The sequence below is a fragment of the Thermobia domestica genome, chromosome 8, assembly GCF_964235325.1.
Source record: "Thermobia domestica chromosome 8, izTheDome1.hap1.1, whole genome shotgun sequence".
Lineage (NCBI taxonomy): Eukaryota > Metazoa > Arthropoda > Insecta > Zygentoma > Lepismatidae > Thermobia > Thermobia domestica.
The window spans coordinates 20,903,664-20,930,877 of record NC_137461.1 but is presented as its reverse complement, the minus strand read 5'-3'; the positions used below and the strand labels follow the sequence as shown (position 1 = coordinate 20,930,877).

The 27,214-nt window shown below is 38.8% G+C and overlaps 1 protein-coding gene across 4 annotated transcripts in view; it reads right to left on the bottom strand.

Annotated features, from left to right (window-relative positions):
• LOC145692764 (uncharacterized) overlaps positions 1-27,214 on the bottom strand; it is a 473,880-nt gene that overhangs the window by 400,984 nt on the left and 45,682 nt on the right. For 3 of the 4 annotated variants that reach the window (XM_081768217.1, XM_081768218.1, XM_081768219.1), the window contains exon 2: positions 5,163-5,299. In XM_081768217.1, coding sequence (XP_081624343.1) covers positions 5,163-5,229 — 67 coding nt within the window. In that variant the 5' untranslated portion in view covers positions 5,230-5,299. Of the gene's footprint in view, positions 1-5,162; positions 5,300-5,411; positions 5,511-27,214 lie in introns of those variants that run through there. The other variant, XM_081768220.1, reaches the window with a different exon arrangement.

Here is a 27,214-nt window from a genome sequence, read left to right as displayed (position 1 = left end):
AAGTGTCTGGAATTTCGAAGTTCACTAAAACAACTAGAAAAGAAAATTGTAAATTGATTTATAAGCATTTCTGTTCCTCAGATCAAGCATTCAACATGCAACAAATATTTTAATACAGTGAAACGCATGTATTTTTTTTATGTACACTCATGTCCAAAATGATTGTCACATATCTATAACTGTCTTTTTGTAAGAATATAATTTGATAATGATTTTGCAGGGTACTTTTAATACTGATACTATGTGTATAATTGGGAAATGTATACTTGTGGTAAATTTCATAGAAAAAGAATTATAAATACGAAAATTACAATGAGTAAAACAAAATGTTGCTAAAGTTTTATTTTCGTTTTATTGTTCTTATTTATTGCTCTTTTGACATCAAATTTGCCATATACATGCCATGCCAATACTGGGAGAATTCGTTGTCAAATTATATTCCTACAACATACTTATAGAAATACGACAATAATTTTGGACACGAGTGTACGTACGTGGGTATTTCCAAAAGTTTCAGGACTGACTTACCCTGAAATATTGCGCCACGCAGTTCATGATACACAGTGCCATCTATGAAAGAAATAATGTATCAGTCTCAACTATCTAGCTGTGTCAGCTCGGTGGAAGCGGTAATTGAAAATCAGTTGCTGTGTGTCGATCTCGTACACTGCATAAAAATGCGACCCGCTCATACAGTTATTATTGCCGCCAAGACTACACTGAAAGACTGACTTTTAGGGAGACTTAGTACTCACTCTACAGCCCACACTTAGCACTGCAGCCTTGGCAATAAGCCGTGTGGACTGGAGCATTGTCATGCAGTATGATTCAAATGATTGCCTGCAACGATTTGATGAAGCCAGACAGTTGAACACAACACATTATTTCTTCCATAGATGGCGCTACGTGTCATGTATGGCTTTATACCAGTGGCGTGATATTTCAGTGTGGAAATTCTGGGAATATCCTCGTATTTTAACGTTCCTCGAACAATGCTGGGGTACTTCAAGGCTGCTTCGGGCAGCCCACTAGTACGGACCAGCATCCGAAGATCCTAACAAATCAACTGATACATATCGTCCTACTGAAGAGATGGCGTAACCATATAAAGTATATACTCTTTTTAAAAAGTTTCCTACCGACACAATATAAAATTTAAACAAGTGTCTGCTCAAATAAAAGAAATCCCCACAATTACAAATTATTTCCACCGTTATTCTAGTGTTTTTGATCATTATAATTTCATTACTTTTACATTTATTTATTTGTTAAATGTAAATTTGTACCATATTTCAGGAAATAGATTCCAGATCGTTCTTATAGGCCGGAGATTTGCGGGCGAAATATATGTGTACCATTAATGTCGTTCATTTAATTTTCTGCACTACAGTAAACGACTTGAAAACAATATACAGTGTTTCTCAAACATTTTTCAAGTGGGGACAACTTTTATTAGTCAGCATATTTTATAGACCATCCTTTCATCCCCTTCAAAACCAAACTCATACTTAAAAAAAAAAAAAAAAAAGTTTAGAGCATATAGATCACTATACCAGTATACATATATTTTATAATAGTATTCCTTTAATTTGATGTTGGTATTAATAGATTATTACATTCCTTTTTTGTAACTGAAGGTTACCTAGAACTTATTTTAGTGCTCTCCAATCTTTTTGACTAATCACACTTTAATGTACGTCTACGACATCGCACAAAACTTGATTAATTTTGATATTATAATCATATAAATTATAATAGCCAGTGGCGTACGCAGTTTCATCAAGGGGGATATTCAAGCAATCAAACTCATCCTTTCAGAACACGCATGAATTCCTCCCTTTCTCTCTCTCTCTCTCTATATATATATATATAGTGGCGGATCCAAGATATGATCAAGGGAGGGACTAAACCATAGTTTGCAGCTTTATCCAGTGTAGAGCAGGATTGAAGCCCATTTTATCCAGTGTATACCTGAGCGTCAAGGGGGGCTATAGCCCCTTTGGATCTGCGCCTGTATATATAATCTTGCTTAAGACGGTTATAACCAAAAAAGCCCCCTGAGTATGCCACTGATAATAGTCTAAGACTACAAGTTTCTATGAAATAGTGACTACGTAGTACTGGACACTGCTGCCGTCGCTAAATTTGTAAAACCGATTCTATCTGGGCTGTGTTTCATTAAATTCTAAAATTTCGCGACAGATTACATGATACTGCGCGACACACCAGTTGGGAACCACTGCTGTATTTTCTGATAGTGCTTTAACTGCAAAGCAATTGGAATTTGTATAATCTTTACTTAGCTTATCAAATTGTATAATCTACTATTTACATATTCCACATCTGTTCAAAATTCCCAAATTTAGTATGTAATTCGTAGTTCATTTGAATTTTACCCCCCCCCCCGCTGTTTTTTGTACAAACATTCAATCTATGAGGACCAGAAGGGCACTTCCGGTTTGCGGATCACAGTTAGAGAAGCATTAAAATATTACATTACTTAATAGCAATTTGTAAGTATAAATAACCTATTACCTACAATTTTAATATTATTATTGCAGTTATTGAACAAGTTAAAAGGAAATGAAATTTTTAGTTTTAGGTCTTACGATTCTGCTCTATACAGGTTAAAGGTGACGGATGATTAATGAAAGTAATTGAATAGAAAGAAATGGTGGGATGAGAAAGCGGGAGGAAATAGGAAACTGGAGACGACACAGTCATGACATTCATGACCACAAACTCATTTGCTCTGGGATTGAACCCAGGGCCCTTAGCACCGGAGGAGTGTTTCTTCCAGATGTTTCTAGGAGGCACTGCCCCCCCCCCTCGCGGAGACCAAAATAAATAGTCTTTAACACAATAATAGAATAGTACTAGTAGTGCTCTCTTTGGAATACGTACTACGTGTGCCCCCCGGGACATTTTCTCTGAAAGAAACACTGGATGAGCGCTCTTCCACGAGTCGCCATGTCCCGTCATTCAATAAAAATAAGATTTAAAAAGTGTGAAGTGTATTGGAGAAATTTCAACAAAAGCACAAAACAAAATCGCGTTCCAAGACAGCCTCAGCTAAATTTCGCAAATAATAATCATTATTATTATTGTTAAGAATAAAGATTTCAGTACACTTCCTCCGGGGGGGATTTAAATAAACGGGGTGTACATGTAGTACTGCAAAATACTCAGGGCCGTGCCGTGGGGGAGCGAGCGGGACGACGCAGTAAGGGGTGCGAAAAATACGGGAGAAAAAAGGAAAAAAATGCTTGGAATATATGCATAGGGGCGCCGTCATATACTCTCACCCCGGGCGCTGATTTTCTACGGCACGGCCCTTAAAATACTAGTTACCTGCAGTACGGATTACGATCGGAGAAGTGGCCTGGGGAGGGATTTTACTTAGGACCACCCCCTGACATCATGACTAGTTGTTAAGCCCTGATTTAAATAACGGACGATTGTTATAATCGTTATTGATTGAGCTTTAATGGGAACGTCAACAATTGTTATTAAATTCTTTATCGTCACAACATTTGCCATCTGGCAGGTCATTTGCCATCTGGCAGGTCATTTGCCATAATGAGAAGCTACCTTCGACTACAATCTGCAGGTAACCTCTTTTTCTTGGAAGTAGGAATTATCCTTGTAATACCCGCATAAATTTACACGTTCTGACCTGAATCCAATCTTCTACTATTACGGATAGAACAATATTTCTTCCAAAGAAAACCCTAACACGTTTATTTTTCTTTTTTTGTAATTACCTCCAATATTGCGGTTTCTCTCTTATTATTGCTAATACTTCCTTTTCAACCCAGTTAATTTTAAGGTTTCATTTTTTTTAAATACATCTCGGCCAACATAAAGCCTCCAAATTTATTTTCCTCAACTTGGCAACGATGCATTTATTCACCTTGTTATGATAGCTGACATTTTCGAATGAGGACTGGAGCGATTAAGCTTAATCAAGGGCGCCCTTCGCAACAATTTTATCCACCGAGCATGGCCACAGCATGAACTGTGACTGCTCATAAGCGGGAATATGAATATTTGAATATATTTCACGATTTCCAAGTTGCGTATATCATCTATGAATGTCAGAACTAATATTCTTCCAGCAATTTATTAACCCTTCCAACATGACCTGCTTTGATAATTTAAGCAACCTTTTTTTTTTCTCTCTCTCTATTTATTGGTGTTGCCCTCTAGTATCAATGTTTTGTGGCCTCAAAAATCATTGATCTATTGTTGAAGATCAGCTAATAATGGGACGCAAAATCACTAATTGACACATGACAATCTCTATCTCAAAAAAAGTTTTCATTTCATAAAATAAACAAACCGAAGAACATAATTCACGTGACATCACCACAGATACCCCAGCTGGAGTCACTGACCCCTTCCAAGCCCGCGCCACGCGCCACCTATGTTACAACTCCTCACGCAATTCCAAATTTGATCTTATAACAAAACTTCCCATAGTATTTGTCACTCAGTCACAAATACGTGGCCTGCATATCTCCTCCTCAACGTAGCTTATCATAGAATAGTTTGAGTATTTTATTGCGCACCTGTTTTTTTCTCGCTCTCCCTCTCTCTCTGACACTATCTTCCCGGGTTCCCCCCTCCCGCCCGAACGTCGCAGCACGACTAAGCTTATCACACGCGAGAGCGTAATCCACACTGCGGGGCCGCTCTCAGCCATGCACGGGACGAGCCCTGTTGCAGCAATCAATAGGAAATGTCAATTGCGATCACTGATGGGGATAATTTGCACACCCGAACCGTTCATGCATCTCTACTCAGTCTCCCAGTTCTCCTCTTCCGGGTTCTGAAATTGCAGAAGAATTATAAAATATGTACGAACACAAATGTAAAGCTAGTCCGAGATGAAAACAAAACACAGGGGGGACGCCCACAGGCCTCAACGGCACAGTATGACGAACTAAATTGTAACTACTGAACCAATAACGTTTAGTTTTGGCAATTTCTTCACTTCGGACTAAAGTCCGCTATGCGATCAATGAACCATATTAAAGATTCTGATGAATAAACAAGAAATCTTGGGTCGGTTTAGTCTTGGAAACTCCGGGGGACACTTGAAGGTTATGAGAAAAATAAGCCTAGCGAAATGAACAGCCAGCCTGTCATGTGTTACTTACCACGTGTCTTAGCCTGGGCCTGGTACTCCAAGTAGCGCGCAGCTTCCAGAAGAGTCTCCAGACTCATGGTTGGAACTCACTCCCCTCCAGCACCTGGAATCTTTACACGCCTTGCCTAGGACTCCGCCGATGAACTACTGCAAAATTTCCGAAAAGAACCATGTTTCAGTACACGCATAATCACAGTACTTAAAAGTCACTTCACACAATAACATTTTTTTTTCACAAGTCTCTCTACCCGTGACTTACTCTAAAGAGAACTCATTTGCTCTCTTCGTCTTTCTCCTTTGCAAGCCGGGAACCAACGAGGTCGGTCGTGAATCACTGTTTTCTGCCTTTCCTCATTGGCTGAAATTTCTGCTACGTCACCTGGACTTGCATGCAGGGATTGGGAGCAAGCAGAAACATCGCTCATGCCGCCAAACAATCTCAAACGCCACGCAACGGCATGGTGATTTTTCCAAAAAATTTATACAGCGTTGCCAGAGGTAATGTAATTTTAAATAAACACAATAAAGCCAATACTATAATGAAAAACTATTACCATCAATTTTTGATAACTAATATTCTAATACGTTGTTAGCAACACATAATTCGAACAAAAACAATGAGGAAGTTTGTATGGCTTGGGTCTATGTTTTAATTAGCTGCGGTACGGATGCCAAAAACAGTTACTTATCAAGTAACATCTAAATGACAATAGAATTTACTTGTTTGGAATTTAAACGTCTCTTTCCTGCAGCGATTGTATATTATTGATTGACTGGTTCGGATTTACGTCTTTTGTCAACAGAGAAGTCTCAGAGGATCTATGATTTACAGTGAAATCTGAGTGACTGCAGTGGGTTACACTACACACTCTTCTATCGCGAATCGAAGCCGGGCTTCGTAATATATAGAAAGGGATATCTATTATAGTGAGATCCGAACTTCACTCAGTCGGTTAGTTGGTTGACTGCAGTTCAGCGCCCCGTTTAGCATCGAGGCTGTATGAAACGCGGACCTACAGCTTAACGTGAGATCTGAATCATGAGCTTCCACCAGGAATTGAACCCTGTATCTCCCGTGCCGAAGCTACTACTCAGGTTTGTATCCAAGGTAATTTGCCCTACCGAGAATATAATTTGAGACTGATATAAATGTTGGATGAAGGAAGAAGGGTTTAGGATTTGGATTTCTGGGCTTTCGGCATCTATAGTCATGTTAGCGGGGAAAGGGAAGGAAGCGGCCTGCAACCTACATGTTGGGTACCACCCCGGCATTTGCCTGGTGTGAATAAGCAAACCTTACCCAGGATGGCTGGCCCGAAAAAGCTTTTTACACTTTTCGACCGAGTGCCCCCACTGGGAATTGAACCCGGGACCGTTCGCACCGAAGGTGCTACGCTTAGTAACGCTACGCGGGACCACTGGATGAACTGATTCCAACTGGAATATTTATTTGTCAATAGCTATTAACCGTCAAAAATGATTTCCTTGTGGGACATTCTATACGCGAGACACATCTTCCACTATCTTTGTAATGAGATTGTGAGATTACTTGTGACGTAACTTGAGAATTTTGATTTACTAATTCCTGCTCTCATCTCATTTTAATGTAACAATTACACGACAGTTTCTTCTTTCATCATGCCTCGTTTGTCACGTCCCTCAGAATATAATCGAACATCTCACGAGTTATTTTTCAACTTTTAATTGTCTCCAATAAGAGAAACAATTGAAATGATTTGGCCACATTATGAAAAGAGACGAGACGACACTGCGTCAGAATGAAAGTAATGGTGGAAAAGAAGAAAAGAAAAAAGGCATAATAAATGGTAGAGAAATGATCGATCAATGACATCATCACAAAAATATATATCTCAATGTGGAATGGGTGGCACACAGACCGACCTGAAGGAAGCTCGTAAAAGAAGCAAGTTCACATGAAAAATTGGAAAATCTTATCAAAGAAGGGATACTTCTTCTTTCGTCTACTTTTTCAATGGATTTTCATTACTTTTCCGTTCCATTTCCTATTTGTCATTCTTCTCCATACCATTATTTTGAAAATTAATACTTTTTTTCTTATCTTTTGCGAAATGTCGATGCATTTGTACTGCAAAATATAATAATAATAATAATAATAATAATATAATAATAATAATAATAATAATAATAATAATAATAGGCATTCTGCTATCATGAAAACAGAAGCTTCCATGTACCAGGGTCTTAAGTTAACCTCTTCATCTTAATAGTAATTCTGTTGTTTTAATTTATCATTTATACCTCTTTTGCTTCCGTTTGTCTTGTCTGGTTACAGTTCATTTTCAGCCAATACCAAAAACAAGTTTATGTTCATCCTATTAACTACACTTAATATGTTTTCTCTCCTTCTCTTCCTCATTAATTTTCCTTCAAAGCAGCCAGCTAATTTTCATTGTTCTTTTTCACAAATCCATATTAATATTCCACAAAAACACATGCGATAAGTTTTCCTTAACTCTATGCAGTCTTGACCTGTTTGCCTTCTCGAAAGGAAGTTCCATTCCATTTATCTAAGTGAGGTTACTAAGGCCTGGCACACACGTTCCGGTATACCGGTGAGGTTTACCTGTACAGGTAAACCCAAGCATGTGTGTCAGCCGCTGCAGACCAAACAGCACAGACGTAGCGACCTGTGTAGGCGACCGAAGAAGAATCGAAATTCAATTTTTACTACCTGCGCAGGCATGTAGACCTGAGCGTGTGTGTGAATCATTCCGGCACACCTGTACAGTGTTTAGGTGAACTGTGGTTAGTTCCTTGAATAGGGAGCGTCGGTCGTCGTCTTCTTGTTTGCTCGCCACCTCTCGACTGAGCTAAAAGCTTCAGGTTTGCCGTTGCGTGTGTACCGGGCCTAAGACAATAGAGTAATGACAGGATTGGGAGTTCCTATTTCGTATATCTTTAAAAAGAAGAAGGAGGAGGAGGAGGAGCGAGAAAACTGGAAATTAGGCGGCTGGTTGAGAATTAGAATTTGAGATACCTAGTACACAAGGATTGGGAAATTATGCCTTCATTAACACCGGAATGCATACTCATAGGGTACTCCGCACAAGCGTTTCGGTAGGATTTACTTTCGCAAAACTTTTGGTGTCGTTTCTATATTCCCATTTTTAAAATATGTTCCTTTAAATTCTTTTTAAAAAATCTTAGATAAAAATCCGGGAGTCATTTAATATACAAAATGAAGCCATAAAATACTATAGCCACGCATTCGAAGACTAAACAGATACTCACTTGCATTATATACCACAATTTAAAGGCGCTCTAATTTACTACGTCAAGAACCTAGGTTTTTATGTTTTCTTTATCCATGGGCCCCCAGAATAACCTTTCCCCGTTTATGATTCTTCAGATGGTATTCTGGTATTGCAGCATTCTCCAGCATCTTAAGAACACTATATTATGCAGACACGTCCGTGAAACAAGTAAGGGGATTCGTTCACGAAAACCAGCAAAGGAACACGCGATATGCTTATCAGTCACACATCATTAGCGCTGCCTACAAGACTAGAGTCTCGTCTCGATTCTCGTTTCGAAAACGAGACGAGAAATACATTTGTAGATTCGAAGCAAAAAAAAAAAAATCATAACTCTTGTGGGCATCAATCGCAGACTATATTTGTTACGACGTTAGATGTTTAGTCGGTGTCTTTGCATTTTATATGTACTCTGCAAATTTGCCTTATTAAAATCATCATCATCATCATAGGTATTCTGCCTTTATTGGCAGGTCACTTGCCGCAGCTGAGAAGCTTCCATGCTCCACGATCCTCCGCTAACCTTTTCGTCTTCGCGTATGATCTTTCTGTTTTAATATCATCCATTAATTGTAGTCTCCTTCGCCCCCTCCCTCTCTTTCCCGCCACCATACCCTCTAGGACGTCCCTCATGATACAATCTCTTCTTAGGCAATGTCCCAACCAGTTTCTCTTCCTCTTCCTAATAATATCTAAAAGTGTTCTTTTCTCACCCACCATTTCTAACACTCTCTCATTCGTTTTCCGCTCGACCCAACTAACTCTTTCCATTCTTCTCCACACCCACATTTCGAAGGCTTCCAGTCGATTTTCGTCACCCTTACTAACAAATAAAATCAGTTACTAACAAATGTGCTGTGAACGATTTTTATGTTCGCTTATTGCAGTTTTATGGAAAGTTCACTCATCTCCACGGCTCAATGCCTTACGTCCAATATAAGAATAACATTTTTAGGCAACCAACATGACTTTGATACTGTGCAGGTTGCATAGAAGCTAGGGTGTGTTAAACATTTAACAGGATATGGATAGCCATAGTTACCCATCAAGATGTAAACGGATTGAATCCATTAATGAACTCGGCCTAGAGAATCGCTCTAACCATCTGTTAAAAAAATTGCTTTTGTTCAAAAGTTTTCGTGTGAAGTAACGGACATATGTACTAATATTTCAATCTTATAAACTTCACTACTATGATCCTAATAATATAATAAAATGATTTTGCACATAACAAAATTAATGGTGCTAGGAATATTTGATAGACCATTTAACTACCGTCAACAGCACAATTAGCAATTCTGCTTGCCTACAAACAGTGTGATGAAAGAATCCTGCCGTGATTTGACGAACAATTTTCTCGTTTTGTTTACAGTACGTGCAGCTATCTGTTTGACGACAGGTTTCCTTAACAGCACAATATTTGATTTTCATTCTTATTCACACTCACATTCTGAAGTTCCTTTTCGCTGTGGTTATGAAAGTGAAATTAAGATCAGAGCACTATATTGAGAATTACGATTAGGGATAGCAACGTACGCAAGAACTGTGTAATTATGGATTCACTCTATTAACACATGTAGTCACCTAATCTTCCTCCCATATCAAGCACTCTGACCTCCTACAGTGTCAAGGAGTCTGTACCTTCATCGAAGGTTATATACGAGTACATGCATATATTAAAACACCCCTATAAGAAGAAAATAATAAGGTTGTACAGGTATATATTTATTAAAGTGATAATCCAACTACTCGCCTTGTGCGATTGAGAAATACTTTGGATTTCCGTGTTCACTCACACTTGCTCGGGAAGTATGTGTCGAACTGAAGGTCTACATGTCGTCGATCCCATTGCAGCAAATACCAGGTAGCACAGAAAATACTGAACCTTGTGTGCATCATATGGTATTAGGGTCCAAAATCTCAGCATATATGAGCCGCAGTGGAACAAGACTAACGTCACTTGGCACCTGACAGTTGAAGCTATAAATATGCCACATTGACTTGATCCCTAGTCTTCAGTTGCAAGCGCTGCTATCGGCTGAAGAAATTCCACTCGCTTTCTCTCGCTTAGCAACAGCTGAATCATTATTGGCTCAACGCGTGGGTGTGTGAGGGTGTGAGCGTTAGTTCGCATTTTTGCCACGGCTCAAGACATTTTGGCAGCACATTAGTACGTACGCAAAATGTGGGGGCCACAGTGACCCAGTGCTAGAGCGTTCGTTCACCTCTGGTTCATGGAGCTCTTGGTTCGATCCCAGCTCGCGCAAAGTAAACTTTGTGCTGGACAAACACCGTATGCGTGGGTTTTCTAGGGGTTCTCCCGTTTCCTCCCACTTTCTTCATTCCACCATTTCATTCATTTTTCATCACCGTTTTAGTCAAGCCCGCATAACCGTGGGACGTAAAGCTTAAAGATTTCATTTCATTTTTCATTTGTATGCAAAAAGTGTTGAAATTATTCTATTAGACGTAAAGTATTGAGCCGTGGAGGTGAGTGTACTTTCCACAAAACTGCAAGATCTCGATAAATTCGAAAATGCTGTGCTAGCTCGTGAAGAAATTTCGCTGTTTATTGATAAGATATTTAATCAAGCTCCCTTGTCGTTACGTGGATAGCCTACAGACCTCTGGAGCCGGAGATCCGAGTTCAATTCACGGTGGTATCTCATGTGGCTCGGATCTCATGTTAACTTGTAACTCCACGTTTCTTATAGCCTCGCTGCTCAACGATACGCTCAACTTAAAAAATCAAATCAAAGATACGTTTCAGGAGCAATAATCAAAAGATGGTTCAATTCTCTGTCGTTATGAAAATGCCGATGTCCAAGATGACCCTCGCAGAGAGAAATCAATCACAGCAAAGTATAGATGATATTCTGACTAAAGTCGAGCAAGCAATTATGACATCGCCAAGAACTTAAAATTCCCTTACCAAACAGTTTTAAACCATTTAGAGAAAGCTGGCTACAGAAAGAAACTACACTTGGGTGCCATATTATCTGACTCAAAAAGATTTTCTCGATCGAAAAAATCTTTGAAAATGAAATCTTTTGAGTTTTACGTCCCACGGGTATGCCGGTTAGGCTAAAGGAACGGTGATGATGAGTAATGAATGAAATGGTGGAATGAAGAAAGTGGGAGGAAACGGGAGAACCCCGAGAAAACTCACGCACACGGTGTTTGTCCACCACAAAGTTCACTTGGCGCGGGCTGGGATCGAACCCGGGACCCCAAGCACCAGAGGTGAACGCTCTACCACTTAAACCTTCCTGACTTATTTTCTACTGCAACCACTTTTTCAGGACTACTAGACATGACAGGGACACGAACACAGAAACATCGAGAACAGTTAAAATACCACCATTGCTACTACAGAGGGACTCGAACCCCCAATGGGCTTCACCTCGCGATCATCAGCCTAACGCCTCAGATCGCTCGGCTACACCCACCGGCTAATCACTGAGCCACCGCGGCCCCTTTCTCGATCGAATTTCTATTTATGAATCTCTACTGAAACACAACGAACTCGAGCTATTTCTAAAGCGGCTGATCGCGAGTGATAAAAAGTGGATAATCTACAAATAACAATGTGCGGGAAAGATAATAGCTGAAGCGAGAAGAAGCTTCACCGAAAGTCACAGACCAACATTGACGCACACGAAGGTTATAGCGTACATTTGGTGGGGCTGGAATGGCATCGTGCATCCAGGCAGAACGATAAGACTCAGACTTTAGTGGAATTGTACAGTCAGCAGAAAAAAAAATTGCAACATGAGCATATAAGTTTATTGTGAAACGATGAAGTCTCTTGCTCCAAAATAAGTGTGCAGGGGAGGACGCCGTGATTCGTGCCACTTAGATGTTAAGTTGATCCCCTATGCTATTAGGCGTTGTTTCACAATAAACTTACATGCTCATGTTGCAGGTTTTTTGCTGCGGACTGTACCTAGCAATTCAACGCAAGGCCAGAATGGTCAACAGAGAGGATGTCTATATCACGCTGAAGCCAGACTGCATACATCTATTAACAAAAACCGAACCACTTGGTCTAACAGCCCGTTTGAGGGCTTGAGCCGTTCCAACGTCATCTGTCAGCAACCAGCTGAACTACGTCTAGCCTAGCGACAAGGACGATCAGCGCGCTGTGTCGCCCATCACTAACCAGTGTATCGGGAGCTTCCTAGACCTAATGGCTGCCATATCTTTCATCCACGTGACTCCCCATTTTGTCTCACAACACTGGGTGGACGCCGAAAATTGGGAAGCACCGGCCAAAAATCGAACCTGGGACCATTGGAGGTGAGTCCAACGCTCTAACTACTAGATTACGGTGTCCCCAAATTTATTTACAACGAGTCAGAAATTCAGAGGACTTGCTTGCCAATAATGTATCCACCGTTTAGCCCGGCCATGGCATCGTCAGATAATTATCTCTTTTGGTTTCTGCGGAACTCCCTTAATAGCGTTAAGTTAGTTTCAAAAGAGGCATGTGAAAACCACGTGTAACGTTTTTTTTTCTTTCTGAAGTCAGAAATCTCAGAAATTCTAAACCGACTGGGTGATTGTGTTGCCGGAAAAATGGCAGGTCATCGCACGAAATGGTGGTTACATTGTTCCATATTGTCAATATATTGTCAACTTTGACCTCCAAAGGCTCAATATTTTGCCTGAAATTATATGCAGAACTTAACTATCGTATTCAATATCGAGCTGAGCCTTTATAGATGGTCTAGTGGCTAGCGGGCGTGCCTTTGATGCACAAGGCCTGAAGTCTGGTTTCCAGTGAACGAACTACAACAGCTCTATTGGCATTTTAAACAGAAAATCTGGTCTTCTATAACCTCACTGCTGACGAAGTTAAATCGCTAATGTATGGTGCAAGGGGTCCCTAATTCGCTTCCAGAGCATGTTAGTTTATAGTGAACATCATCATATACATGGATCTCTTGCTCTCCCTCCTCATTCTCATTCCACCAATGTATTCAGGATCAATTTGTTCCATTAATCATTCATCTCCTTCCGTCTACAGGGCATATGTAGGACGTTATATTAAAAAAAAATAATTTTCAATTTTTCAAATTGTTTGAGAGAATATTCACCGTCTCCCACAGCTCATCCTTACTCAACTGGAAACGTCGTTTGGTGTGTCAGGAATTGCTACGTTCAATTGTTTTGAGGTCAATGACAGACGTAGTGCGTTGTCGCAGGAAATAGGTCTATCAGCATCTGAATTTCTTGCTGAATGATCAAAAGAACACAAAAAATTACATGAATGAATATGTGTGTGTGTGTGTGTGTGTGTGTATATATATATATACCTAGGTATATAGGGAAAGTAAAAGTTAATATTCAAATTTCAGTATCCATCCTCTGCATGTAAGGGTTACCAGGAATCCTCTTTTTCGAGCCCTAAAAATGACCCGAGAGAGTTTTCATGCAAACGAGGATACGACTTCTTTCTCAGGAGTATAGTTGTAAACAATTGAAGGGGTAATTTGGATAAGGGCGTATCGACCTAGTTCCGGTAAAATGAGATATACATATTTTCTGCAAGTTTGAGCAATTCCGCATGTGTCTAGATGGTGTTAAGAGTCTTCATCCCGGCGAAATAAAAATACAGCTAATTTTACAGTAATTATGTGATATCTTCAAATAGATAAAAGATAATCAAAATGTGGAACAAGAGCGCCCTAGACAATATTATTTTACATGAGAAACCCTTATCACGACTCACTTATCTGCTTTCGATTTCGAGCCATTTTGAAAATCGGCATTTATTTTCGCGTTTCTAAACAGCTGAAAACGGAAAGCCACTAGGTGACTTGTGATAACGGTACCTCACGCAAAATAATATTGTCTAGGGCGCTCTTGTTCCATATTTCTATTATCTTTTATCTATTTGAAGATATCACATAATTACTGTAAAATTAGCGGTATTTTAATTTCGCCGGGATGAAGACTTTTAAGGTAATATCTCTGCTCTGTAGCGAACGCCTGTCTCCAAAAATATTGTGTGAATACGTTGATTAATTGGATACGGGCGTTTGTTTTTCTGCTCTCCTGAAAATTTGAAGAATTGCTAGTTACGCCCTCAATTGTTAATATTGCAATATTGAATTTCCATGCAAATGTAATACATGCAATTGTAAAGTGGAAAGAAAGAAGCATACTTCCATAATTGGCACTGTAAAAGTTTAGTTGTATAAACTGTTTTCTCGCCTTGCAATTAAGACATTTGTCGAGTTAATATAAATCTTTTTCTGAAATCTCAAAATGTTCTCTTTCTAAAACGAGTACTCGAAGTGAGACGGTATGCGGTGGTATGCCACATTGCCTCTGGATTTTCAATGATGAAGGCATATCGCCTAGAGTTTTTTAGTGATCAAGACATATCGTCACTGGAAAGTAGTTGCTAAGTATCTTTAATAAATCCATTTTTAATACACAGTAATTAACGAATAGCTTTGCCGTTATCTTTTTCCTTACATTTGTTCTTAAAATGAGGTATCTTCAAATAGTTCACCTACTTTATATTTTGATGTCCTATATACTATTGAATTGTTTCTTTCTTATGTTTGTGTGTGTCTTCTTGCCTTAATGCATGTAAATGCCGAATTTTGAGCATGGGCGGATTTAGGAGTTGTGTGCTGTAGGGGTGGATCTTCCGAGGTTTGGAATACCCCAGTTGAAAGGGGGTTTGGGGTGTTTGGTTTTTGAGCATTTTCGTGCTAATTCTCTACAATACAACATAATGGGGTATATATATATATATATATATATATATATATATATATATATATATATATATATATATATATATATATATATATTCAGTTGTTGGCGGAGGATCAAAGTCTCTTCACATCCCTCTCGCTCGTAAAAGCTCTCTAATGGTTTTCAGTTATTAATATATAGAAATGCAACCTTTTAGGCAATACACCCTCACTGTATTTCACTCTATTTCAACATTTAGATAGCCGGTATGTCGAGTCAAAATCATAATAAAACATACCACTTCTGCTTTCTTTTAACTTCGAACACTGTCTAAAACCATACCTGAATGTCCAAAGATGAATGATTATTAGCCATCTCCTTCAAGTTGATGGTCCACATATATTCCAGATGTGATACATCCTACTTACAGAATGGAACAGCAGAATCAGAGCTGGATACAACATAGTCTTTAATTCTCCTTAGTTTGGAAATCCGAGTCATAATCATAATGAAAGGGGCTGACCTGGATTGCTCATTTCAAGATACCCCCCAAAAATCGCAAATGTCCTGATAAAATATGAGGTTGAGTGCTCTACCCTCTTCTAGATGAAATTCTGTGTACGCCACTAACCAACGTTATATGGAATCTAGAGATTAAACATAGGATCCGAAGGATACTAACATTCAATAGGAAGAACCCGAATCTCTCACAGTAACAGGCGAAAGTTCTAGTTAGAAGTTGCAGCGAAGACAGTTTTGGTTACAAAAAATCGTGACGATAAATGTGAGCTTCTCATTTGGGTAAAGTTAATGCTGGTTATAACAATGGGAAGGTAAGGTTCAACACCTTTATGAACCTTACCACTTACAGCAGTCACCTGTCACAAGTGGATTTTATCAACTCAGCTTATCTGCCAGCTCATTCCCCAACCAAACAATTGTGACGTCATAGAGCACTTACCTGGATATGATTTTGAGGAAAGAGTTACCACTATGCTACAGCCGCCCTCCAGGACCCATTTGACAGAGGCTCAAGAGCCTCTGGTCTGTACTTAAACAAAGAAAGAAGGAGATAATAAATTTAGGCCACACGGGAAACCGAAGGATAGTTAGCATGGGCGACATGTCCGGTTGGTAGGCAGCATGGCCGCCCAAAGGGGCCTTCCCCCGGCTTAAGAAACTGTATACGCAATATAGCAAACCACGTATATTAAATACAAAACGTAATATAGTAACCATGAAGATGGCTTCCTAGAAATTTTACTGGTATTGATAGATAGCAGCTTACCGACCAAACCACCACTTTGCAACTGTATGCTTTGTGACAATTCACTAATAACTTGCATGGGCCGGGCTCGGGCCGTGGCCTGGGCTTGGACGGGACAACACTGCTTTCTCTTCAGGTCGGGTAGGGCTTGAATAAAGCCAAGTGAAAGGAACTACAAACAATGCAATACTGTATTTACATGTATAGTTCGTTTCTTCAACTGGAGTGCAGTTTGCATATAAAGAATGCCGTCTTATACGTGTGGTAGCTCGTGGCATAAATGTCATCGTCCGTGGGTCCGTAATTGGCCAACCAGAACCCTCATTTCAAACAATTGACAGTCATTTGTCAACTCCACGTGGAGTCTTAGTTGCCACAGTTCCAAATGCTGTCATTTAAGTTAGTGTTCGATTCCTTGTCCCCAAAACCAGCTTCCTTTTTCTTACATTGCCTGATAACTGTTTTATATTAGCCAATAATATTGGAAAGAAAGAACAGACATAGTAGATGTTAAGATGTTGCAACCCCACCAATGCGGTCAAAAGAGGGATGAGGGAAGAAAGGGTACTGTTCTAAAATTCAGCATGGGAACTTCGAAGGCATTTTCCGAAATACACTCCTATTGAGTAAACATACTATACATTTGATTAGCGTTGGCTCTACTCAGGATTAGCTGTTCGCTCCCTACCGGCAGTCAAACAAATTACTGCATCTCTTCTTCGATAAATAATAAAAGAAAATAAGCGAATTAAAAGTTCCACTAATGATTCGGAGGAGGTCACTACCTCAAAGTTTGTTGGGCCTAGGCCGCGTTTAATATTAAATTTTGAGTAAGACGGGGGCTTTTTTTAATTTATCGGGTCGGGCTAGGGTAAGAATTTAAAAAAATATATATCGGACCAGGTTTGAGATAAAAATTTTTAAAAATTATCGGGCGGGTCCGGGCTTGGGGCAAAAGCCTCCAAAATATCACGGGCCTGGGTTTGGCTGGGCCTAGGTGCAATGCAGCTGGATTGAGCTTAAGCCAAAAAAATTCGGGCCATGCAGGAAAAAAAAATTCTACCATAAACTGATGATCCCATTCTCAACAAACACACAAAAAGAATAAGGAGCAGATATGATACCTGGCATTGATAAAAGATAGTGGCGACGGGCCAACAAGAATATCGATGGCGTATTCGATGCTTTTGAAGATACGCTATTTTTGTATTCAGGGCGACTCGTACACTGCCGTCTTTTATCTTTGTTCTTTCTCCAATCATAAAAACCTTCTCCCAAATCATACAACGGCCATATGGGTTCGGTTCGCTGGTTGGAGTTTAGAGCCTTTTTTCAGCACTAAAACTACTTACAAGACGTGGACCTACAGTTTAACGTGTAATCCGAACTACAGTAATACGTTCAAATTTCAATGCGAGATCGCGGAACACACTGTATACGAACGCTCAGCTACAATTTAGTACATTTACATGACTTATTATTATTATTATTATTATTTAAATATTCTGCCTTTTAGAAGGTCCTGGGACTAATGAGGGTTTTCTATTAAGGTATGGGACTGGAGATGTTTCTTCCACGTTTCTCGGTTTTTAGCTTCCAATATTTTCTTCTATTTTTTGAAATCATCAAACAGTTGTGTTCTTCTTCTTCCTATCCCTCGCTTTCCTTCTATAGCGCTATGAACAAAACAATTTCTTCGCAAGATGTGTCCAATCCAATTGACCTTGCTTTCTAGGATGTTGGCTTTTCTCTCCTATCCGTTTTAAAACATCTTCGTTTGTTAGTTTTTCCGTCCATTTTATTTTCTTCATCTTCCTCCAACACCACATTTCGAAGCTCTCTAAATATTTTTTTTTCTCTCTAACTTTCGTAATATTCAAGTCTCTGAACCATACAGTCCAATGCTCCATATATAACAAATGACCAACTTCTTTCTTAGTCAGAAGTTGCATGACGTACACGCAACAAAATTCCACACACAAAAGATTTGTTTCTGCGGCGATGCACCTGACTTTGGTTTCCGCAATCCATACAGTTAATTACAGACGCAAACTGAAGACTAAGCATTCAAAAAAAAAAGTACATTCAAATATACTCACAGAAAACCACATTATTTAATTATAATTTGAAAGAGGGGAAATGGAACAATGTAATTTTCCTGTATTTAAAGCAAAGAAATCTTATGTTGATAATGTCATAGTAAGCCAGGTCACACACCAGAAGGATTAATCGGAAATCGTTATTTGATTATGAATCGTTAAGAATTTTATAGCTGGAAGCTCTTTCAGTAATTACATGATCCTATTACAGACTTGCGCATTGCATCCCTCCCCCCCCCTCCAATCCATGATATCAATACACAGCAGAAACAGAAATTCTAAACCGACTACTTTTCATATATATATATATATATAGATATTTGTCTGCAGGAGAAAAAACAACGAATGAACTACAATTGTGCATTGCTGACTGAATGTGTCCAAGTTGTATATCGATCAAATAAAGCCTCATGGCGGTACAGCTTGCTAAAAGACTATAAGTCTGCCAGATGAAATACGTTGAACTGAGTGAACGGTGACCAGAGTATCATCAGATCATCTGCCAACACCTTAATTTCTAGTTTTCTAGATGGGAGGTCACTACTTCTTAATACAAGTTGCTCAACATTTTTTTTTTTTTCATAAGGGCACGAGATTCAGTGGCGCAGCGTTCACCTTGATAAGTGGAGCCCTGGTTTGATCCTCGCCCACGTCCAGTTTATAATAGATAATATCGTTCACTGGATTTTTACGGGGTTTCCTCGCACATTATCATTCCATCATTTCTTTCATAATCATTCCGCATTTTTTCATTAATCATCCATCGCCATTAGCCTACAAGGGGGGCACGGTGGCTCAGTGGTAGAGCGTATATCTCTAGTTCGATCCCAGGTCAAGTAAGCTTGTAGTGGACATCATATCCGTGGGTTTTCTTCGGGTACTCCCGTTTTCTCCCACATTCTCATACCACCAATTATTCCGTTATCATTCACTTGCTTTAATCATCGTCTCCCTTAGCCTAAGGTGCTCTCTTAACATAATCGTGGGACGTTAAACTGAAAGAATACATTTTCATTAGCCTACAAGGCATAACCATGGAAGGCAAAACTACAAAATTAATTTCATTTCCTTATGATACTTAGCAAGTGCAAAAAAAAAAAAAAAAAGTTATCAATGAAAGTTGAACCAGGATCGCGCGCTAATCATTCGACAACATGTCGACAAATCGATCTGTAGAAACCCACATATCGCTTCTGTAATAGAGAAGTGAATCAAGTCAAAATCATCAATTTTTGAAGACTGCAATTTAAATGTTCCATATGTATTTAAATGTACCACAGTTAACAGAATGAGGAAATATTAAAAATTTATCTCCCAGGAAGAAGGGAGAACGTGTACTGTTAACACACGTTCTCTGGCATTAGGTCAATTTTTAACAACGTATCTCAATAAAGAGCATTATTGACACCATGTGAGTTGTGTCATTTTCCTATTAAAGAAGCTTATAATGAAGACGTCATTTGCCCCTCGATAAATACTGAATTGTTCTTCCTTTTTCGTCGAAAGGACTAGCACTAGTTTATTTGTTTATTTAAGTTTTAGCGTTCCCCCTTTCAGCAACGAGGCTAAATGAGGTCTGCACCTACAGTTTAAGGTGGAATCTGAACCATCGTAGTGAGTTCAATGCCCTTCCACCGGGAACTAGCGCTGCCTACGAAACGACATCTTTAAATACGAGAAGAGACGATAAACATAAGTTTCATCATGTTTTCGAGATGAGGAATTTCTCGCTGATGTACTAGTTGTGTAGCTCGCCTATAACGACACAATATGACAAGAAATGAAAACAGGAAAGCTTCTTGTGTTGTAAAATTTTATAATAACCAGTCTCAAGGCCTGCGACAATGTCAACCGATATGGGTAAAATTTCAGTCGCATCTGTAATTCTCTGCTACTTTTCACCATTGATTTCTGTGGACTTCTCGTGAAATTGGCCCCAACAAGGGGCGGATCACGGACGGACTTCTGGGAGGCGGTGGGTTATAATACTGCTACTTAAAGCTACTTTTAATAGTTCCAAATTCTGGGATGATTTTTATTTATATATAAAATAAGAAAATTTAAACTTCTGCGGGGAGGGGCAATCGCCCCCCCTTGGATCCGCCCCTGTCCCCCCCCCAACATGCTCCACCGTTTCCGCACTTGCCGATGGGTACCGATATCTTCTTGCAGGTGCATCCCCTTGTTTTACAATCGAAGTTACCATTTACGAATACTGTGCCGGCTAGGGTGTTCTCCAAATTTAGTTTCAAACCTTCTTTGGATACTAATAATAGACTGGTTACTATGAAAATTTAGCGTACAAAAAGTTTTCCTGTCTTCATTTCCTATTATCCTGTGCTACTGTGTCCTAGCAGCGAGCTGCGCAAGTAATACATCAACTTTGCCAGATACTAAAACTTTTTGAGTTTCTCTTTCATTTGATATCAGTTTCATGAATGTATGTGTTTAGAAACATGAGTTATTAAATAGCCCTATATATACACTACGTTTTACATATACATATACTACGTTTTACATATACATATATAAACGTTTAATGATACACAACTCATTACACAGCACACCTCAATACTAAATATGATAAAAGAGAACGCACAAATCCTTTGTTAGCTCATCACGCTAATACGGCTGAACCAATTTCTTTCATTTTTGGGGGGTTATTAGGATTTGGACCCTAGATGGTTTTTATCATATCACTTTAATTTTTAATTACCAGTGTCTTGAGATAATTGACCATTCAAGTGTCCATAACGTACAAATCCTTTGTTAGTTCATCATAGGTATAAAAATAAACGTATTTATATGCAACCCGCATGACCGTGTCACTCGGCGGGTTAACATAAATGACAGGCGCTATAATGTTAACATTTACTGCAATTTGAAAGCGAAAAAGTAAAAATTATCTAAGTAACAAAGTTTATTGCGTTCCGGGGTGACCGCAGCGAAGCGGGGCGGGTTAACATAAATGACAGGCGATATAATGTTAACATTTACTGCAATCTTCTATGGTTTTTATCATATCACTTGAAAGCGAAAAAGTAAAAATTATCTAAGTAACAAAGTTTATTGCGTTCCGGGGTGACCGCAGCGAAGCGGGGTGAACGCTGCTAGTACTAAATATGATTAAAATGTTGTATCACACCCTTCGTGGATTTCTCGTCACGCAGAATAATTCTGATTTACAAGTTAAGAAAAAATCAAGCATAAATTTTGTCCATGAATTTACAAAATGAGGCGGAACGAAAACGAACTTCAAAGGCTCACGCGCAAGCCACTAAATCAACGGTACGGTCTCCAGAAAGCTAATATTCGGTTGGAGAAAACATAGTTTAAAACTCTCGCTGTAGTCCTCGTGTTATTGATTCGAGAAGTAAAACTTCAACCAGAAAGTCCGGAACGGCTTAATCTGATCAACCGGGATTTTAACTGAACGCGTGGTGAGCACATGGCTTAGTTCCAAAATGAATATTGATGGTTCTCTTAGAGGGAGTATGCTATTTATTTGAATTCGGTAGATCCCCAATTGTCCTCACGACGCACTGCCTTGATGTTATCCATCAAAGTATAGGACGGACTGTACCTGTTTGTATTTGGAAATTTCATGGAAACCACCATACCTGCGCCCCAGGCCCGTATCCAGGGGGGTCTGGGGGACCGGGATCCCCTAAATTTTTTTAGAGTAGGCTTGTAAAAGAACTATATAATATGGTGATGAACTATTATGTGGTTGGATCGCCCCCCCCCCTACATTTTTGGGCTGGCTACGAGCCTGCTGCGCACCTAGGGGGCAACTAAACTGCGAATAAAAATTATAGATTGTCGCACTTTCAATATGTCCCAGCGAAAGCATTCGAATTACTAGTTCATACAGCTACTATGAGAATAGAAATATTATCGCAATGTTAAGGCCTTCACTAGTTTACCCAGCACTTTTAGACCTTCAATCTATACTATGCATAATTTTCGTAAGTATCACAGAGCGGCTTCCGTCCATCTGTCTGTATGACGACAGATATCACAGCAAAAACAGTAGGGATATCGAAAACCGGAAGTAGTTGAAATGCACTATTACTTCCTGTTTCAATATTGATTTTCACAGAGCCAAAAAAAAAAAAAAAAAAAGTAAGAGATACCGAAAATCTTTTTTTTTTTTTAAATCGATTCAGCTTTCCAAAAACACGTCCCATCTCCGCTGTTAAAGCTCTATTCAAACTGGAAGTGGTAGAAGTCAACTACAGTACAACCCCTCAAATTCGAACCCCGGAAATCCGAAAACCCGGCAAATCCGAACACGTTCTCAGGAGAAAAAAAAATTACAGCTGGAAAATGAAAAAAAAAATTAGATTTAATTACACAAATTTAGTTTTTTTTTTAAGGTTTTAACATTTTTAGACTTAATGCTTATTCTAAATCATTATCTAATTATATTCTTACAGGAAGACGGTTACATATATGCGACAATCATTTTGGACATGAGTGTACACCCGCCAGTCAAGGTCACTGCCCTTTTGACAACTGGGCCATTCTGTCTAACCTCAGTCGTTGTTTTACCGCCAATTCAGTGACGAAATAAGTACGTAATATTATTTCCCGGGTAATCCGAACCCCCCGAAATCCGAACAGGCTTTAGCCCCAATTAGTTCGGATTTGAGGGGTTGTACTGTATTCGCTGTTTCAACGTTGATTGCCATAGAACAAAAACGGTAAGATAGACAAGCAGTTTTTTTTTTAATCGATTCAGCGCCCCCGTGGCTTTGTAGTAATAAACCAAAATAAAAAATAAATAAGCTCCAATGTAGAAAAAGTTTCAAATCACTTGGGCAGCACGTGAAATTCTCTGATAGAATAAACATTAGCTGCAAAAAATCTTATTGTTACATATTTCCCCATTGAATCACTTAAGAAGAAAGAAAAAAATGCATACATATCTTTCTCAAGAGAACAAAGGCACACTGTAAGTGCAAAATAAACTAACTTCTCAGTTCATAGATGTAAATATATACTGTATATAGATTAAAGAAGAATTGTTTTAGTAATAGTACTCCTCGTTTGTAAATGTGATATCTCATATTTAAATCAGGCTTAGTTATCAATGCTTTGGGAAGAAAAAAAAATATTTGCTTAGCGATATTCTCCGCCCCTTTACTTCTTGAGGAGCTTAACATGTTACGACAGAAAAAAAAAATAGAAAAAAAGAAGCGTCAAAATGTTGGATGTTTTGCTTTCTCTTTATTTCTTGTTATCTATACGGAATTCAAAAACGACCAACAAAGTACACTGGGTCATACACAAAAATTCCAAACCTAGTGTTTGATAACAGGAAATCTAAAAAGACCTGATTATTCAAAATAGTCATGGTCTGTAGCCACACACTATTGCTACTGCTCATCCAATGTTTGGATTCCATGGCCGCACGTTGCACAGTCCAGTCTATTAGTGTTGCCAAAACACTGACACAAAAAGTCGTTAAAAATTAAAACCATAATACTTTCAACACAATTTGGGCTATAACATACTCACCTTACACGATTTTTGAAAATATACAAAAATTAAAAGTTTATGAAAGAAAAAAAAATATGTAACACCAGTGATGATTTCAGAAGAATCGGAGAGGACTTCGAACAAATGGGTGTGCGAAACTATTCGTGAACCAGGTTGAGCACGATCGGAGAGACAGGCACGTAGCCAAGGGGTGGGTCCGGGGGGTCCGGACCCCCCCTTCGAAACCATAAATGAAAAAATTAAGGAACGATGAAACAAAAAGAAACGAGAAAAAGAAAAATCAGAGTTAAAAATATAAAACTACAGCAAACGTTTGGTTACTCTTTTTTTATGAGAACCTTTATGAGGAGGAAACGGAAGGGGTTCAAGTTTAAAATGGACATTATTGGAACGGAGCATTCCGACTTACATCTAACTCCATGCTAATTCTATGGACTACAAATGACAATCGATGAATCGGTTCAATCAGATAGACTCTCAGGTAGAACTTAAGAAATACCCACAATCACCAATAATATGAGCCTGGCAACTTAGATTCCAGTTACACGTGTTAAAGAAATTTTCAATTTCGCACCAACACTAATCCATTTTATAGGATGTCTTTACTGCCAAAGAGATCTCATTGCTATCCTTGACGGCATTAAACGAAGATAAGACAAAAGAAGAAAGAAGACAAGACGAACCGAGTTCGAATGACCTCGAAAGGCTATATATTATTCAATATTTTTAAAATATTCTTTTACTGGAGATTTCTTTATAGTTTATTAAAATATTTACTGACATGTCCTCATTTTATTGTCCTAATAAACCAATATGGGTATGTTGCCAGTAAAATAGTTTAGATTGATCGAGCCCCTGGTGTATAACCACAATATTTCATGTTACGATTCTCGCTTCCCCCCCCCCCCCCCCGCATTACGAAATCCTGGCTAAACGAACTAATGTATGTTGCCGGTAAAATAGTTTAGAACGATCCAGCCCCTGGTGTGATAACCATAGTGTTTCGTCACGGACCCCCCCTATTACGAAATCCTGGCTACGTGCCTGGGAGAGATGCTTCCGCGGTGTCTTGTAGCTCCGCAGAAGTGAGATTTTAGTCCAGCAAATTCCCCTGAAATCATCACTGTCTAACATCAATTCCACCTTAAATCGTTTCTACAGCTAATTTCATTGATATTAATGCTGCTTTATTTGTGACTCTCAGCGTAAGCTATTGGATATTGAAGGTTGGAGTTGTTCTTCGTAAGGATATGGTTATACGAGGATGTTAAATACAGTAATTCATATAAATACTGATTTACCTTACATACGCTTATAAAGCTGAAAGTTAGTTTGTTTATCTCATATACAAACCCACGCCGTTAACTTGACATACTTTTAGGTAATTGTAGAAAACTAGCGCGGTAGCTCGTTCCCCTTTGGTGTATGGCGTCACCAGTTCAATCCCAGTTCGCGCCAAGTGAACTTTGGTAGACAAACATCGTGTGCGTGCGTTTTCTCGGGTTTCTCCCGTTTCCTTCCACTTTGTTCATTCCACCATTTCATTTAATTCTCATCATCACCGTCTCCTTTAGTCTAGCCGGCATATCCGTGGGACATAAAACTCAAAATATTTCTTTTATTTTTCCCTGGGTAATACCGGGCACTTCAGCTATTAGTTTTCAATAAAAAACTAAAATAATAATCTCCTTGCTTATTTTCTTTGGGTTTGACATCCGTTCCCAGCATAGAAGTTGTATAAGGTATGGACCTACAATTCAATACAGAATCTGAAACTAGTAAGATCGCTTACACCGGGAATCGAACCTGGGTGTTTCCAGTTACAGTCCACAGTCCCGATTTTTCTATTAGATGATGTAATCTCTTAGATTGCTACTACCGCTGTTACTAGTACACTCTCGCATACTCGTAACATTTGTTTGATTTTTATTTTACGTATAACTAAAATCAAAGGACTTCACACCATTTTTTAGCAAGCTTGTACAGTAGATCAACGTCTACCACTAGATCTGCCCACGAGACAAGACGAGAAACAAGGCTGTATCATCTCGATTTTCGAAGTTTTTTTTTTTTTTTTTTGATTCGTTAAATGTATGTACGACATTTGTCTTCTATGTTTTCCTAATTTCATCAAGAAGTTATCTGAATCCTTCTGCATCAAGAAAGACCCACGAAGGGTAAGATATAACGACATTTAAACTATATTTTACTTATTATTGGTGTGATTTGCACAATGACCTGCGTATTTTTAAAGGCTGATAGGTGCTCTTCACTGTGTTCGTACAATCAATTTATCAATTTATAGTCTGCACTGTATTTTATGCAACACAAAGACAGTGTTTCAAAAATAAAACGGATAAACTAGTGTTGCCAACGAAATTTTGTGAAACTTCAAATCCCACGTGACACGTTAGGTCCACATCTCATATAGCCTCGCTGCTGAACGGGATGCACTCCAATTTAATAAACCAACCACTACTTCTTAAGAGGCCTTATCACTGCAAAATTAAAATACCGCTAATTTTACAGTAATTCGTGATATCTTTAAATAGATAAAAGAATCGAAATATGGAACAAGAGCGCCCTAGACAATATTATTTTGCATGAGGTACCATTATCGAGTCACCTAGTGACTTTCTGTTTAAAGCCATTTAGAAATGCGAAAATAAATGACGGGTTTCTAAATGGCTTGAAATCGAAAGTAGATAAGTGAATGGTCTAGGGAGGTCTTGTTTCACTTTTTGATTATCTTTTATCTATTTGTAGATACCACAGAATTACTGTAAAATTAACGATATTTTTAATTTCGCCGTGATAAGGCCAGAAAGAACAGAAACACTGGAAAGTACACACGTGTCTGAACTTAAGCAGCCATTTTTTCTTCTTCTTTTAGAATAAATGCAAATCGATAGTTTGTGTTTACCATACTGCATTTCTAGGTTTCAGGCCTGATAATGTAAAATCAATATGTTTACCACTTTACGAAGAAAATGACCTGAAATAAAGAAAAAAAATACTTATGAACTTCATAATACATGCCGGAGAGCTTCGTTGTCTCTCCCTTTTAATATGCATTTCTTTGTCAGAGGCCATTTACTTTCCCGATTACAATTTAGGTATTGTACCTAGGGAGCTGATAAGAAAAAAAATATATGTAAGAACTTAAATGTTCCCACTTGGC